This window comes from Adiantum capillus-veneris, chromosome 17 (assembly GCF_014529385.1).
Source record: "Adiantum capillus-veneris isolate H3 chromosome 17, ASM1452938v2, whole genome shotgun sequence".
NCBI lineage: Eukaryota > Viridiplantae > Streptophyta > Polypodiopsida > Polypodiales > Pteridaceae > Adiantum > Adiantum capillus-veneris.
This window is the reverse complement of record NC_140947.1, coordinates 35,760,859-35,777,926: the sequence shown is the minus strand read 5'-3', so window position 1 is coordinate 35,777,926 and position 17,068 is coordinate 35,760,859. Positions and strand designations below refer to the sequence as shown.

General features: G+C 43.2%; 1 protein-coding gene across 1 annotated transcript in view; it reads left to right on the top strand.

Moving 5' to 3' along the window:
• The window catches only part of CLASP (CLIP-associated protein), a 91,573-nt gene that overhangs the window by 22,476 nt on the left and 52,029 nt on the right, over positions 1-17,068 (top strand). The window contains exons 2-5 of the mRNA XM_086486468.1: positions 10,309-10,464; positions 10,572-10,634; positions 13,606-13,674; positions 13,761-13,938. Coding sequence (XP_086342594.1) covers positions 10,309-10,464; positions 10,572-10,634; positions 13,606-13,674; positions 13,761-13,938 — 466 coding nt within the window. The remainder of the gene's footprint in view (positions 1-10,308; positions 10,465-10,571; positions 10,635-13,605; positions 13,675-13,760; positions 13,939-17,068) is intronic.

Below are 17,068 nucleotides of genomic sequence, written 5' to 3'. Positions count from 1 at the left end.
ACGACCCTCAAGGGCCTCACTCTTCAGAGCGCTGGGTCTTCTACTCTCAGACTTTGCGTCCAGCACGCACGGAACTACGCTCGGCCGTGTCGACTCAAGTTTTAAAGTTGTGAAGTATTTTAAGCGATTCTCTCGTGTGTCGTGTTGGATTCTCGACTTGGGGTGCCCAAGCTTGTGACAATGGTATTAGAGCACGATTGATTTCTGTTCTACCGGGAAATCCGATCCTTTTATTGCGACACACATGGATTCAAACGACGAATCCCATAAGAATCAGACGAACCCCCTTGACACTTCTGAAATGGGAGGCGGTACGGAAAATTTGAATGGATTAGCAGATCACGAGTACAGGCCCCCTCGTCCTACACAATATTTGCTGATGGAGATGCAATGTCAACAACAAGTTCATGATTGTGCAAAGCAGATGCTCTTGTTTGCAAAGGATCCACGGTATGCTACTTGATACCCGATTGACGAGGTGCACACTCATTGGCAGAAAGCCATCAATTCCTCGATAAAGTGTCATGTGACACATCCAACCTTATGTGTCCGTGGACAAGCTACAGCATGATCAGGGTTCAATTCAGTCAAGTCAGTCTAGAATAGGATGTGATCTGACACCTTTGTGAGTCTGTTCGTAGACCGTGCATGTCCAGACACTTAGATTAGATGCATATCCTCTGGTTGCACACAGCATGACCATCAGATTCCCATCAGATCCCATCATTAGCAGTTTTACAGTGCATAGACCTATTTTTCCTATTTTTGACATTTTTCACTTATTATTTTTAAGTGACTTTTGTTGGAAAGTAGGTAGGGCAAATTGAGTAAGTTTGTATATAAGCAAACCTAGACTAGCACTAATTGGCAGAAGAGGCAGCAGGAGCACCATTGCTCAATAGGCAACTTCTCAACAAGACCCCTTGGTGGCGTTTTCTCCTCCAAGCAAGACATCCATTCCCTAGCGTTTTCATCAAGATCCATCGCCACAATTCCCCCCCTTTGCTGGCGTTTTTCAGCGGACAGTACCGCTTCTTTCCATAGCATTTTCAGCCTCAAAACAGCAGCAGAATTTCAGCAATGAAGATCAGCAAACCGGCGTTTTCTCTTGCGTTTTCAGCAGCAACAGATTTCAGCCATTTGAGTTTTTGGACAGCAGGACAAGAGCATCAGTTTTCAGCCCTTAGATCGGTCTTGCCATCCCCGTCGTCGTCATCGATCTAGCCCTAGACTTGCATCAGTCACATGCATTCAATTTGTACTAGTTTGTGCAATCAATAGTAGACCACTCTCATCGATGAGAGTGGGGCCTTCGGAGGAGGGTTTTACAACGTCTTTGGTGTCGTATTCTCTTCTCTCTCTATCTCTCAGTCTCATACACTTTCTTGCACTGTGTCCATTCACTTTGTGTGTCCATTGCACTCTCTCATTAAGAACGGAAGGCTCTCCCTTCCATAAGAATAAAAAGGAACCTTGAGCACAGTTCGGAGCACTCATCTTGAGCAAAGTTCAAACATTCATTCCGTTGCACCTAACATAAAGTTAGCCCTCAAGAAACCTCGAGCCCCATGGATGTTTACGGAAGATGAACTGGAGGATGTGATTGAAAGACGAGTCAACCTATTGTTGGGGTCAAAAGAGAAGCAACTGAACAAACGTAATAAGGGAACTAACATCTCCGGTTATTTGGGCCGAAAATCCTCTTTTGAGAATGCCAGGAAACAAAAAGAAGCGTGTACGCTTCGAAGGATTGTCCAGTTCATCCTCATCTTCTTTTGACAGCTTGGACTGCTCATCCTCTATATATTTTGACAAGAAACGACGAAAGGACTATATATTTTATGAAAACGGAAGCACTTTTACAAAGCTAATCAGTATGATTTTCTTGATGGCATGGGAAAAAAGCTCAAGGAATTCAAAGAGGGAGGATAGTTAGTAAACTTTGAGTACTTATCAGGGTTTCGAGATGCTCCCAAGGCTTTAGCCTTTATCCAACAGTTTGATATAGCATTTTCTGGAGGCCACTATACACAACACTTCAAGATTAGACGGGCAACATCCTTTTTGAAAGGCAATGCATGGACATGATGGTCCACTCTTTTGTTAAAAACACAAGCGCTGACAAAGTGGTTGAAATTTAAGAAACTCCTTATTTCTTCATGGTTCACTCAAGAATATGAACGAGACGTGATTATTGATTGGAATGGTATTCGGATGGTCAAGGCCGCATCTTTGGATACTTATTGTGAAAGATTTTGGGATACTTTTCTGCATGCTTCATGTTTTAAGAAGATCAGTTTTAAGGAGCAGATTGAGCGGTTTTGCTGTGGACTTCCTTAAGAGATTCGAAACTATTGTCTTGAAAAGAAATCCGAGTCCATACAATAGTTAATGGGACATGCGAAGTGGGGATTTGCTACCAGATGAACCGTCAACAAGTCAGAACAAAAACAAACGACAAAGAGGTACACGATCCCGACTGACATAAGAACAGAGAGATACACGATTTGGATTGACAGAAGAACAGAGAGATGAATATTTCAAAGCAGGAAAAAGTTTTGAATGTGGAGAACAAGGACATATCTTTGCAGAGTGCCGCAAGAAGGCACAAGAATGAAAATGGTTGACAAATCGGAAATAGAATGGGGTGAGGAGATACTCGTTCCATAATAGATATTAGATAGAAAATTATGGACGAGCTAGCATTATTTTACTTTATGAATGAATGAATTAAATAGGACTTTTTTTGAAGATGACTTTGATTTTAAGTATGAAACTAATGTTTTATGTAAGAACGTGCTATTTGTGAACAGATAACATGATTATAAATGAGATGGTGATGATTTTGGAGTAGTGACAACTCCCGAATGGACTTGATAACGAATTATGAATATTGAATCACGAATGATTCAATGGATTTGCTGTGAGCGCATCAAGAGTTCCTTCGAGATGAGATGGCCGCACAACTAGAACTGAGTGATTGGACCACTCTGTTCAATATGAACTTAGTGATGGATTGGGATCCTCGGAAATGATCACTCGCACACGACAATGTTGGAGTGCAAATGGAATGAATACCCGCACACGACAGTGCTTGAGTGTAGAACTCTATTGACATGATGGCAATATGGGATTAGCTAATCCGACATGAGATTTGGGATAGATCTAGATGCGAATTCTAAATACGTTGCCAAGAATCATGGTCCTAGATTAAAACTGAATCTATGGACGTGATCGCGATATGAGATTAGTTAATTGACATCAGTGAGGTCCAATGTGAATCTAGATGCGATTGCTAAATACGTCGCAAGGAATCACGGTCCTAGATTCTATGTGATGTGATGTGAATGTCATGTGTTGTGAGTGTTGTCTTTGTACAAGTGCGGGACTTGTGTCGTCTAGTGCGTCGGTACTTAGAGTCAGTGTGTACTGAACTAGTTTATGGGTTTCTAGCTCTTCCGACTCGAGTGAGGAGGAGAGAAAGGGCAACAAGCGAAGCAAAAAGCAAAGCTTTGGAAAGAACAAGAAAAAGGCAAAGAAGTTCATACTCGGACCAGTTTCTGATAGCTCTTCGGAGGAGTCATCCTTTGACAGTTCGGACTCTGCCGACCACATGTTTTATGCGAAGAAGAAGCACTTTTAGAGAGCCAACCAATACGACTTCCTCGAAGATAAGAGCAAGAACACAAAGGAGTTTAAAGAGGGTGGACGGTCAATAAAATTTGAATCCTTTTCTGGATTTCAAGATGCTCCGAGGGCTTTGGCCTTCATCCAACAGTTTGACATAGCCTTCTCTGGAGGGCATTACTCAGAGCACTCCAAGATCAGGAGGGTTGCATCATTTTTAAAAAGAAATGCTCGAACATGGTGGTCCACTCTTCTTCTGAGGAAAGAAGCCCCAGTCAAGTGGTTGAAATTCAAACGGATCTTTATTTCTTCTTGGTTGACCCGGGAGTACGAACGAGATGTAAGAATTGTTTGGAATCATCTTCAGATGACCAAGGGAGATTCTTTGGATGCATATTGCGAGAGGTTTTGGGATTCTTTTCAACCGACCTCTTCGTTTAAGAAGGTCACCTTTAAAAAAGAGATTGAGCGGTTTTGCTGCGGACTCCCTACAGAGACTTGAGATTATTGCCTTGAACAAAAGTCGGACTCTATTCAAGAACTAATGGGTCATGCGAAACGGGGGTTCTCGATACATTTAGGAAATTTGACCGAACCCATTGATGAAATCTTGAGTCTTGACTCAAAGGACCATACAGACCTCCAACAATGAAAATAGAAAGAAAAAGAATCCCCAGGAAAAGAAAGATACACGACTCCGAATGACTCTTAAGGAAAGGGCTAACTATCTTGAAGAGGGGAAGTGTTTTGGTTGCTGGGAACAAGGGCACATCTCCGCAAAGTGCCCCAAAAAGGCACAACAAGGACAGACTGAAGATAGGCCAAACGTTCTAGAGCAGAAGAGGAACGTGGTAGAAAAGGCAATATGAAAGTAGGACTGGTACCGGATTGCATGGAAACCGACCCAAGCTAGGTAGATGAAAGTATAGAACTTTGCCGAGCTTGGGACAAAGTGAAAGATCAGGAAGCCCTTATCCTTTTTGATGGAGGAGCCAAGGTCAACTTCATTTCACCTGAATTGGCTGCATGGCTCGAGATTACGCCTGACAGGATGGGGCCACTGACGGAGGCAGTTCTAGGGGCGCTTGGACGGGATGTAGCCATTACGCTTGTCATTGGCAAACTTCGTTTGCATTGTCAGGGGTATTTAGGGCACTAGGACTTTTACATCATGCCTTTGGACGGGTGTGACGTCCTCGATTGAATCCCTTGGTATTGTAAGAACAATACCGTGGTCGACTATTGGGCCAAGAAAGCGACTTTGACAAACGAGAAGGGCAGAAAAATTGTACTAGATGTAAAATTAAAGGGCGAGTTCGTCCCTGTTGTATCGGCTTCGGCAATTTCAAAACTAATGAAATCCAGTCTTTTTGTTTACTCGATCTATTTGAAAGAATTGAAGAATGAACATCAAACAAACATGTCTCAACTAGACAAAGAACGCCAAGATTTTCTCCACACACATGATGATTGTTTCTCTGAAGGCCTTCCAAGCGAGTTACCCCCATCTCGCCTTGAGGACCATACTATTGATTTGATTTCTGGAAGCACACCACCAAACCGGCCACCTTACCGTGCTAGCTAAGCCCAGAATGAAGAAATCAAGAACCAAGTGAAAGACCTTCTTGAAAAGGGTCTTATCCAACCGAGTTCTTCACCCTATTGCTCTCCGGCTTTGTTGGTACTTAAGAAAGAAGGATCTTGGAGAATGTGCATTGATTATAGAGCTCTCAATAAAATCACTATCAAGAATAGATTTCCGATTCCAAGGATCAATGATATTCTTGACCGGCTTCAGGGATCCTCTTGTTTCAGCAGTATCCTCTTTTTTCAACAGGATTGATTTAAAAAGCAAATATCATCACATTAGAATTGCCTCGAAAGATGTCTACAAGACAACCTTTTGGAAAAGCTTTGGTTTATACGAATTTTTGGTGATGCTTTTTGGACTTACCAATGCTCCAACAACTTTCAACCGAATGATGGATAGGATTTTCCAAGAGCATCGATCTTTTGCGGGCACTTTCTTTAATGATGCTATAGTTTTCTCCAAGGATAAAGCAAAACATCGACACCATCTGCTATAGGTCTTTCAGGCATTGTGTGATCACAGATTAGTCATCAATGCCAAAAAGAGCGAGTTTTCTTGTCGGAGATACACTTTCTGGGACACATTATCTCAGCACAGCAAGAGTACAGAAGGACCCGGTCAAGACTGAGACTATCCGCAATTGGCCAGACTTGAAGAATGTTCATGAAGATAGAAGCTTCTTGGGCTTGTGTTCTTACTATCGGCGGTTCATTTGGAAGTTTGCAGTGGTAGCTTCCCCTTTGCACATATTAGACTTAAAAAGGAGTCCCTTTCTCGTGGGGACCGACAGAGGTGACTGCCTTTTAGAGACTTAAGGAAAAACTGACTACTGGACGAGTGTTGGCTTTGCCAGACTTGCAAAAGCCATTTGAAGTTTATTGTGATGCTTGTGGACGTAGTCTGGGAGCGGTCGTAATGCAAGAAGGCCATGTGATTGCTTATGAAAGCAGAATGTTTTCAAGGCCAGAATTGGTAGCACAGATTTGTGAGAAAGAGCTATTGGCAGTTATCCATGCTCTTACTCAGTGGCAACATTACCTACTCGGAGCCGATTTCACGGTCTTTACTGATTATCAGAATTTTCGCTACATCTCGTCACAGAAGCTGCTTTCGGAAAAGCGGATGTAGTGGGCTTGGGCTAACATCTCGTCACAGTTTCACTTCCAGACTGTCCATGTTCAGGGACAAAAAAACTTAGTGGCAGATACATTGTCTCGGAAGCCCCTAGGCTTGGCTATTTTGACGATTCATTATAGGATATGGTTGATTAGTACCCCACCGATGCGGATTTTTCCGATGTTTTCACTCGGATACAGAATGGGGAGATAGTGGCATGGTATTCCATACGGGATGGCTACTTGATGAAGAAAACGATGTTGTGTTACACAGTCGTTGAGGGAAAAGGTTTTGATTGAGTGCCATTATCCACCTTTTATAGGTCACTGCAACATTGACACCACCTTGAAAGGTGTGGAACGTTATTTCTTTTGGCCTAGACTCAAGAAGGAGGTAGACGACTTTGTTCGCACTTGTTTAGTATGCCAGAAGGTCAAGTTTGACAGGCATAAGGCATACGGATTACTACAGCCTTTACCCATTCCCACCCGCTCCTGGGAAAGCATTGCAATGGATTTCATCTTTGATCTCCCGAAGACACAGAGTGGGTACGATTGCATTGAAAGATTTAGCAAGCAAGCTCACTTCATTCCAATGAAGAAAACAATGAAACTGGACCATTTAGCGAGTTCATTGCACAGATATTTCGATTACATGGCATGCTTGAGACAATAGTCTCCGACAGAGAACCCCAGTTCACGAGTTTGTTTTGGAGGGCTATTTGGGAGAACATTGGCATGCGCTTGCAGTTATCGTCGTCATTCCACCCGCAAACAGATGGGCAATTTGAGATTGCAAATTCAAATGTTTTGGATTTATTGAAGTTTTACATCTCTGATGAGAAGACTCAATGGGATTTTTTTTTGCCTTTGGTGAAATTTGCCTACACTAACACGATTCACTCTTCGATGGGGAAGGCACCATTTGAGATGATTGAAGGTGCTCCGAAGGTCCCATCCTCTCTCAGCACTAAAAACAAGATTTTTGAGGCCGACGAGACTACCAATACACGAGGGACTTGGGACACTGCTTTTGTCAAGGTGTTCCCCAAGAACGACATAAAAAGGTAGCAGATCGACATCGACAAGATTTGAAATTAAAGGAAGACGATTGGGTGACGTTTGAGAAGGCATGCCTAAGGAAACGAAAGGGAAAGGGAAAGGAAAGGAGCATCCAAAGCTTGGCATGAGGTATTATGGCCCTTTCCAGATCAAAGAAAAGATAAATGATGTCTCCTTTCGACTGAAGCTGCCCGATACTTGGAAGATTCACAATGCATTCCATGTGAGTCTTTCGAAACCTTTTTAAGGTGATGTGCCGGTTGATGGGGAGCCTGATGAGCAACCCGAAGTGGAAGAGAGCGAGGAGATACTCGTTCCTGAACAGGTTTTGGCACACAAGGAAAGAAAGATGAAAGGTAAAGTGATTCGGCAGTTCTTGGTTAAATTCAAGAACTATTCGGCATTAGATGCGAAGTGGATGGAGGAGGACCTAGCAGATACTCAGATTTTGGACCTTTACCTTGAAGCATTTGGTTCAGCATAGTCTACTCCGATAGAACCCCGAACTCAGCGAGGGTGAATCTGGTGCAGCGGGTTTGCACGAGAGGAGAGTCACCCCGGTTCCTTGTCAACAGATTACCTCGAGTGAATAAGGTCACTGATGTCCCCTTTGGGTTTCAGGGATACTAATGGACTGACAGTATTCTGCTGAATGACTTTATGAAACGGAATTCCCGAAATTGAATATGATTGATTTGTACTCACTCACTTGACTTGTTTGAGTGCAGGAACTGAAAGACGAAATGATTGCAGCATTTCGGTCTCATAAATCTCTACTGGCAGTCATGGTCTGAGATTTGAAATGAATTTTTTTGTGATTTGTCATGTGATGTCCTGTGATTTCAGTTGACGTCCTATGATGTGACTATCGTCTTTGTACAAGTGCTAGATGTGTCGTGTCTAGTGCGTTAGTACTATATAAAAAAAGAGTAGTATAGGAGAGCGTGTCACAACCCAGTGACGTGGCTGCCCTGTACACACACACACACACACACACACACACGGGCAAGCAGGCAGTCCCGAAATTCCGCATTGCTGACGTCGCAGGCAGCGTACGGACACCTCTGCAGATTGCGGCGCAAAACGCGGAGCTTGTACGGAATGGTGCTGTGGCAGCAGCGTACGGATGGCAGCTTTTGGGGCTGTTTTTATTCTATGCAATTTAGCAAGAGAGAGAGAGGGCTTTAGTTTTGCTTTATATGCCAAGCAATGGCTTGAGAGAGAAATTGCTTTATTTTTATAAAGATTTTGATTTTCAGCTTTTGGGGCTCTGCTTTTGGCATCCCTTGTAACTCTTTATAAGTGTGGTTTGGGCTCCCACTTCTCAGAGCATCTGGACACAGAGTCAGAGAGTGAGACCCAATCACTCCCTTGTACTTTGAGCATAGATTTTAATACAAAAAGATATACCGAAAGGGGCGCTAGTCTTTGGGGCCAATATCTCTTGGCACGGAACTCCGCTGGGCCGGTGTCGAATCAAATTGTGAACTGTTTTGAAGTGAATTCCTGACCCCTAGCTTGAGTCCACCGTGAAGACAACCTTGCATGATTTATGCTACGACATCTTGCACTTTTTCATTTCATGCAGCAAACAAGTAAATTCTCCTATGAAAACTGAGTTGAACTTTAGTTATTGACACATTATCACCTCCCATTTTTTTTCTCTTGTGTTGGGAGCATGGTTTCAAGGTGATGCTCAAGGAGACTCGTCACTTGAGGAAATTTAGGGTCTATATCAATGTGATAGAGCCTTGCGCCTGGAGTGTGAGAAAGCAATTGTGGTGCGCCTATGTGAGGGTAGATAGTCCTTGAAAATTAAAGGCTGTCACCACCTCTTGCATATGAGAAATCCTTTCATGGTTGGTATTTGTAGCAGCCTCGATATACCTGTGTCTCTAGTGAAAATTTGATTCTGAGTTTCTGTAATCATTTAAAATTTAAATTTTAGGACTTGTAGGGTTTTAGATTATGGCTAAGTTTTCACCGACGGCTTTGCGTTTTTGTACAGTAAAGGTGTTCTAGTTGCTTTCTCTTTGGTGTCCTCTCTTCTAATTCGTGGTAGTAAATTGATTGGCAAGCGATGTCTTGGCTGTTCTCACATATACTGTACTCAACATCACCTCAGTCTTATTTCAACTCTTTGTACTACTTTGGTTATGTTTTGCATCTTGTAGGTAGGTTTGTAGTAGTATTTAATTCTAGTATTTAGCTTATATTAGGATTTGTAGGTAGGTTTGTAGTAGTATTTAATTCTAGTATTTAGCTTATATTAGGATTTGTAGGTAGGTTTGTAGTAGTATTTAATTCTAGTATTTAGCTTATATTAGGATTTGAGAATTTGTTCTTTTAGAAGGTGTCGTGTTTTCTTGGATTAAGTCTTTCTGATGTCTCATTCTTGTTACTTTAAAGTTAATTACTTGTTTCAAGTTTTACTCAAGTAAGCTTCTTTATCTTATTTTTCTTATGCCTTTTCTTAAAGCATTTTTTAGTGAATAATGGTTTTTTTTTCATCTAGCTTTGTTTAATAACAAATAAATTGATGTAGATTTTCCATTTTCTGTTTTATTGTGTCCCTTGCTTTTATATTTTTGTGAGTGTTTTACACCTCTCTTTTAATTTGTAAGTTCAGACTATTCCGACCTTATGGAGGTATACTATTTTAACTCTTTTATATAAATGTAATAATTATGTCAGAAATTCAATAATCTGGAGGGCTCGATGGAAGGAGGATTCTACAGTGGGGTCCAACTTATTGTTTCAACATTTCAATTCACTATTAAAATCTGGTTTCATGACCTGAGTGTATTGTGTATATAGACAGTTTTTTGTTGAGGGCGCTTGGGAAGTGATGAAAGTTTAGCCTTATTTGTATTTGTTTTGATCTGAAGGAAAGGCTTTTGTGCTTATGTTCAGATTTCGTCACCTACTATTATTGTAGAGCGAGCTGGAAGCTATGCATGGGCACACAAGAACTGGCGGGTCAGAGAGGAGTTTGCACGCACAGTGGCTTCTGCTATAAATCTTTTTGCAGCTACTGAGCTTCCGTTTCAGCGCTTGCTTTTGCCCTCGGTAAGGCCTGTCGTTCATACCGTGAGCCATTTGTGCAGATTTTACTTGGTGCCAGCAAGTCTCGATCGAGTTTGATCATGAGCATCACAATGTGGTAATAATGTCAGGTTTTACAACTTTTGGAGGACCCTAATAGCAGTGCCAGGGAAGCAGCTATGGTCTGCTTGGAGGTGAGTAAGAACAGAATGTCTTTTAAGGTTTTGTTATTTTTGTATTGAGAACCCCAGTTTTGCTGCCTCTTTCATGATGGTACTAATGGAATGAAGTTGTTTTCAACAGCAAGTAAAATGAAGTGAGGAATGTTGTATTGGCATCTTAGACGGTTTACGTAGGGAGATGTGTGACTGCACACGAATCTTGAATTTTCAGATAAAAACCAAAATTGTGTTTTCATCTTCTGCAAACGGAAAACGTCTTTGCAGCTGCTGATTACAGGGTGCTAAAAGTTTTTGCAATTGAATGAAAGCATGCTTTTACATGGAAGGAGTTCAATGCTGAGTTAAGAAATTTGAGAAAAGTATTTTCCCTGTTTTCATGGTATTTGCATGTACATCTGCTATGATTTTGGAAGAGGGAGGATCAGGTTTCTGTGCTGCTCTTCTTTTTATAGTACGCACTTACCGTCTTCCATGGAAGACTCTAACAGAGGGGGGAGGTATTTACTTCTTTTGCTACCCTTACGATTTCTGATCGTAAGTTTGTTCTTGTTGAGAAAAGCGCTTATTGCCTGAGGCTCCGGCTGATTGTACAGTGCTTTTTGGTTTGCTTGATAGGTGTTGTACTCCTGATTGCGTGGAGTTCATGTGCAATTCTTGGGCTATGTGGGCTGACTCCATTCTTTGGAGTGTATGATGAGAATTCATCTTTATGCTTTTTCTGGAGAGGGGTGCGAGAGAACGGCGTGTAGAAGTTATTTTGAAACTCTTCGTGTATTTACCTGAGTTTCTTCAAGGATCTTTACCAATCATCTTTGCTTCCCGTTGGCAAAAGGCAACCTCGAAGGTTCTGATGAAAAAGAGTTGAAAGTGAGAGTCTTGGAGACATTTGTAGGGATGGAATTTCACGCTCTTGTCCCTTGAAAAGTTCTTGGACTTTTTATTGTTCTTCTTCAAATGGGATTTATGGAAGTGAGGGGCTTTCTTAAATACGAAGCTTGATTACTGGTTCTGTGGGATATGGAAATAATTAGTAGAAGGTTAATTAAGGGAGTGATGGATCATTGCGGGAGGACAGAGATGGCTTATACTGCTTTCTTTAAAAAGAGGGCAGTCAGGTTTAAGCTATTTGGATCTTCTAAAGGGGCCTCTTTTGTAGCTCATGGGGGACCCTAGTTTCTTGTGTTATGCCGAGGTGGCACTTCGGTCGCCTGGTCTTCCTTGAGAGAAAGTCGAAGTTTTTTGAACTGGTAGAGACAAAGGGTTCGCATCTATGCAGTTTGGTTTTTCAAGGCCCAGATCTCTTCTGCAGATTGCAACAGATTGTTCTTGGTTGTTTAGAAGTTATTTTTGGGCCTAATTTATTAAACCTGTATCTTCATTGTACCTACATTTTATGTACCGGCTCCTTTCATGTTCCATTAGGCAAAATCTTGTTCTTGGTTGTTTAGAAGTTATTTTTGGGCCTAATTTATTATACCTGTATCTTCATCGTACCTACACTTTATGTCCTGGCTCCTTTTACGTTCCATTAGGCAAAATCTTTTGCAGATTCCTCGCCTCTATCTCTTTAGAGCAACATACTAACCAAGCAAAACACCATCATGGAATCTAATGAATGGAACTCTCTACTTCATGAGTTGAAGATCAATGGGCTAACCACGCTACCATAATGGCCTTGATGTCGAGAATGAGACGTTCCCAAGTTTTAAAAAAGAGATTTGTGTCTCTTCTGCCAAACCTTTCCCCCTTGTTCCACCACATGTGCGTTCATGTGCGCTGCTCTTCATGCTGGTGCTGGCAGAACATACATAATGGGGGGTTGTAGCCTGCACTGGCATGCTCGCTATCTGCCCACGCCTACTCGCCATCTGTCCTCGCCCTTCCATTCCTTTTGCCATCCATTTACTTTCCCTTCCCTTAGAACCTTGGTAGATTCCCCTTAAAGGAAGCATCTTGCAGTATCGTGCTCACATATTGGGGGACAATAGTTTAACATTGTAGCCATCGAATCTAGTGTTAGTCATCTTATAAATTTACTGTATGCTTGTCAATTTATCCAGACACAACACTGTTGATATTCCATTGATGTGCGTAAAATGTTTGATTGGGTGCTATGTTTACTAATGCCTACGAAGCAATGGATAAGTATTCTTGGGCTTAGCCTAGTATATTTGTACTTGGGACCATAGATTGAAACATATGAGCTTAACTTATAAAAAAGGTCAAGCCCCTCAATAACAAAGTTATAGTCTGAAAAATTGTTGTGAGCTGGTCCTCTTTGTGAAGCTTTGAGGCTACAAATTGCTATGCGAGTTCTACGATGTTTTTCTGTAGTCACTTATGAACTTTAGGATTTGCGCCTTAAGGGGCTCCTTTTAGGCTAGAATTTAGGGCCGTGTATGTTTTGTATTCTCTCTGAAACATACTTGTAACATACTTCCATACCCATATGCATATGCGTATGTTTGAATGTATGGTTGGGACTTGCCAAGATATCATTTTCAAAATTCTGAGACTCATAGTAGGATCTTGCTGGAGAATTGGGTATATATATTGTAACAAAAAAAGCATCTCATGTGTTTTAGGTTGAAGTTGGATATCAGTTCAAGTGTTTGATGTCGTTACAAAGGATTTTGGCAAACTTGATTTCTGTGTTTTCAATAATAAGCATATTTCTTAAGTTTTCGTGTGCTTGGTGTACAACTTAATGATTTTTTTTGGTCATTTTGTTATTTGTGTTTGCTTCGCCTTAAACAATTGAAGATTAGAGCCTGGTTAAAATCAGTACACGATATTTATGCAAGGAATTCGAAACCAAAAGAAATACAATGAGACCATGAGACTTTTATTGTTACCTTTTCAAAGAGCTCGTCTGTCAATTTAAACCCTACATGGCTGTAGAGCTGCGAGTCTATAAAGGCTGCTTAGCAACCACCTTGTCTTAGAGATTCTTTGTTTTCTGAGGCATCCAATCTCCATGCAGGAAATGTACAGGCAAGGAGGGCCACAGTTGCGCGAGGAATTGCAACAGCATTCTCTTAGGCCATCACAGGTTGGTCTATGGTGAAACAGGATCATACTTTATGCTGTAGCTTCCCTCTCTGTATTCTTTCTGACCTTTTTTTTTGAAAATGACAGTTGAAAGAGATAGTGGGCAGGTTTGAGAAAATTGAGCCCAAGGCTGCTTCGTTTGATGGGATTGCAAGCCAGTTTGGAGCAGGAGATACAAAAGTAAATTCAAATCCCTCGTCCACAGGCAATCGGAAAAATAGCCCTAAAACAAAGCCTTCTGCGCTGGACATGAATCTACTTGGAGGTCAGTCTTTTTGGATTATTTAGTGAAATGAGCAATGACTATCTTGTGTAATTTTTCCTGTTTGTGCTAAGCACACCCATGCACAGAGATTTCTTGCTTCACATTTACATGCACACATCTGTCCTTTCACCATGCAGTATGCGCATTTGCATCTGAAGAGACAAGTATGGGCAGGATTGGAACATCCAAGGCACGTTCAGTCTGAGTTTCCTGTAATGTTAAAATTCCATTCTTGGCTTTATCTTAGCTAAGTCTTTCGGTATCATGCACCGTTTCTGAGCTTGCTGTATGTAAGCTTGACTAATAAATTAGAAAGGACGCGCCCTTTGTTCTTTCGTAGTCCCCTATAGTCTTTAGCAAGAGGAAGACTCTTTGGGCAAGATAGGCAATCACGAGGGATCCTTAACACTAGTCTTGCACAGTTGGAGAAAACTAAGTGTTATTTTTACGAGTTGGGTGTCCCAGTGGTCGCTTGGTTAGTGTCACAAAAGTGATGACATGGCTAGTACCTGAGCGGACAGAGGAGAGGGAGAGAAATTGCTGCCTGTAAAAGCCGCCAGAAAACGAACCACCAAGTCCAGAGTGTAGTAGCAGTCTGGGGTGTCCTAACCTCTGCGAGATCTCCATGGTAAAGTGTCATCACGAGCAATGTAACAAACTGCTGTACACCGCCGATACAGGGTGAAGATATTGCGTGAAGGTATTCCTTGTCGTGAAAGAAGTGCCAATAGACGTGCAAGTGTCTTGTGCAATAGGATCTGTGTTGTCTGTAGTCAAACCATCTGGAGAAAGTGGTGAAGCCCATGAACTGTCATCAAAATGACCGGAAGCGTGTCAATACTGAATCTGTACCCCAGGGTGGCTAGGTGGCTAAGCTGTGTAATACTCCAAGAAGGCCAGATGTAGCAATCTGAGCCGTAAACGTCCTCCAAATCAAGGAAAGCGAGACTAAACAATCTGCAATGTAGAAGCTACCGTAAGCTGCAGCAGTCACCGATAGACCGCACGGACCACCACTGGATGGTGTCCTGTCAGTAGGTAGGGTAAAATCCAAGATGCGGGGAAAGCGAGATTCGACAGTTTGCGTTGTGAAGGGCCTCTAAGAAGAGGTGTGGTCAGACCAAGCTATCTGCACCGTAATCCTCCTGTATGAACAAGGAAAGCGAGAGTGAGCAGTCTGCGCTGTGAATAATCTCTGAGTAGAGGGAAGGCCAGACCAATCTGTCTGTCGAGTCTTGCTTGTATCTCCTGCTTCCAATCCTCTGGTGTCAACCAAAACAGAATCCGCGCCAACACCACCGCGAAACCGCATCTCAGTGTGGCTATCAATGTGAATTAGCTGGGACTGGCCTACTAGCAATGAACCTGTCCAAGAAGAGATCCACGTTCCTCTCCCTAACTCCATGTAGATGCTCTTGTGTAAGCAAGTGATATGACGTGTCGATGTCAATTGGTAAGTGTCTGTCCACCCAAGATGGTGGTGTCTTCTCAAGGAATGCCGGAATCCCATATGCCATGAGCATGGCCATATCTTGTGTGAACTCCTCTGATGAGTGTGTAGGTGTGTCCATAGCAAACCACGGTCCACAAGTTACCATCCCCCCTGGAGTGTGCAACCGCCGAATGATGGATGGAATGAATAGATCTTTCAAGGATCGTACGCCTGTAGATGATCAAGCCGATGTTGAAGATACCGTGTACTGCAACAGTCACTGAGAGACCGCATGGACCGCCTCTGGATGGTGTCCTGGCAGGAGGTAACTTCATCCTCTTTGAAAAACACAACCCAAGAGGCTGTTGTCCACCCAAAAACGCAACTGCAAGGTGATGAAAACGCTGCTGTCCCCAGCGATTTTCAGCGTGCTCGTACGCTCCCGGCGGGGTCTGGAACGGTGCAGAGGGTGTAGGGTCGGCAGGGAATCAACGTCACAACCCCTGTTGGTCTGAAAACAGAGAAAACAGCAGGTGTTTATGGCTAAAATCTGTAGCAGATGAAGAGGATTGTTTCCGGCAAGGCACCGGATGCCGAGCCGTGTAGGAATAGCAAGATCGAGTGAGCCAAGGCTGACGCTTCCCCCCCCCCCCCCCCCCCCCCCCCCCTCCTGAAAACGCTGACCTACTGGCCAGAAAACGCTGGCAATTCAGCCCCAGAAACAAAAGTGCTGCTGTCCAAAAAAAATGCAGATCTGCTGGCTGAAAATGCAGGTAGAGGGAGGGGTGTTCCGGCAAGGAAACACCCCGAGAAGGCTAGCGCTTGCAGCGAGAAGGTGATCGCCATGTGGATCTGCAAAAAACTCAGGTGGGGAGGGGTCCTCTGCGACAAAAAAACTCAGCATCCTGTCGCTTGCCTGGTTGATGCAAAAAACGCTGGGAGATCCGATCTTGGGAGAGAAACGTGATACGGAGATGCGCCTTGGACATGAAGAGCCTGAAGTTGTTGATGCCATGTGAGAGTGTGCGTGTGAGAGAGAGAGAGAGAGAGAGAGAGAGAGAGAGAGAGAGAGAGAGAGAGAGAGAGAGTAGGCTACAAACAATCCCCCCCCCCCCCCCCCCCCCCCCCCCCCCCCCCCACCCACTGACTACCAGAGCAGAAGGCCCAATACACAATAACGAGATGATGGAAGTGGGTACCCCCCTGGCCCCATAAATAGGTGTCCAAGGGGAGGTAGGGGAACGCCCCCTAGCCCCCGTTCCAGCGTTCCGGGGGGCAGTTTCCTTCCCGAACGTTCCGGAACGTCCCGGAATGTCTGACGTTCTGGGTGGCTAATGCAAACCGGAACTGCCGTTCCGGAACGTTCCGAAACGTCCCCGGACCGTTCCAGAATGCCCCTGGAACGGCCAACGGCTACAAACAAATTTGGCAAAAATTGAAAAAATTGAAGTAAATGTTTGGGCTTCTTTTGAAAGTGTGCTAGGCCTCAAGGACTCATAAAATGCACCCCCCTCCCCCTTTCTCTTCACAAGCTAATCCTCAAGGCTCAAGCTCTCTCCCTCTCACTCTCAAGATCTCTCCCTCTCAAGACTCACTCTCTCAAGGCTCAAGGCTTCAAGCCTTCAAGCTCTCTTCCTCTCCCTCCCACTCTCTCAAATCTCTCCCTCTCCATCTCTCTCTCTCTCTCTCTCTCTCTCT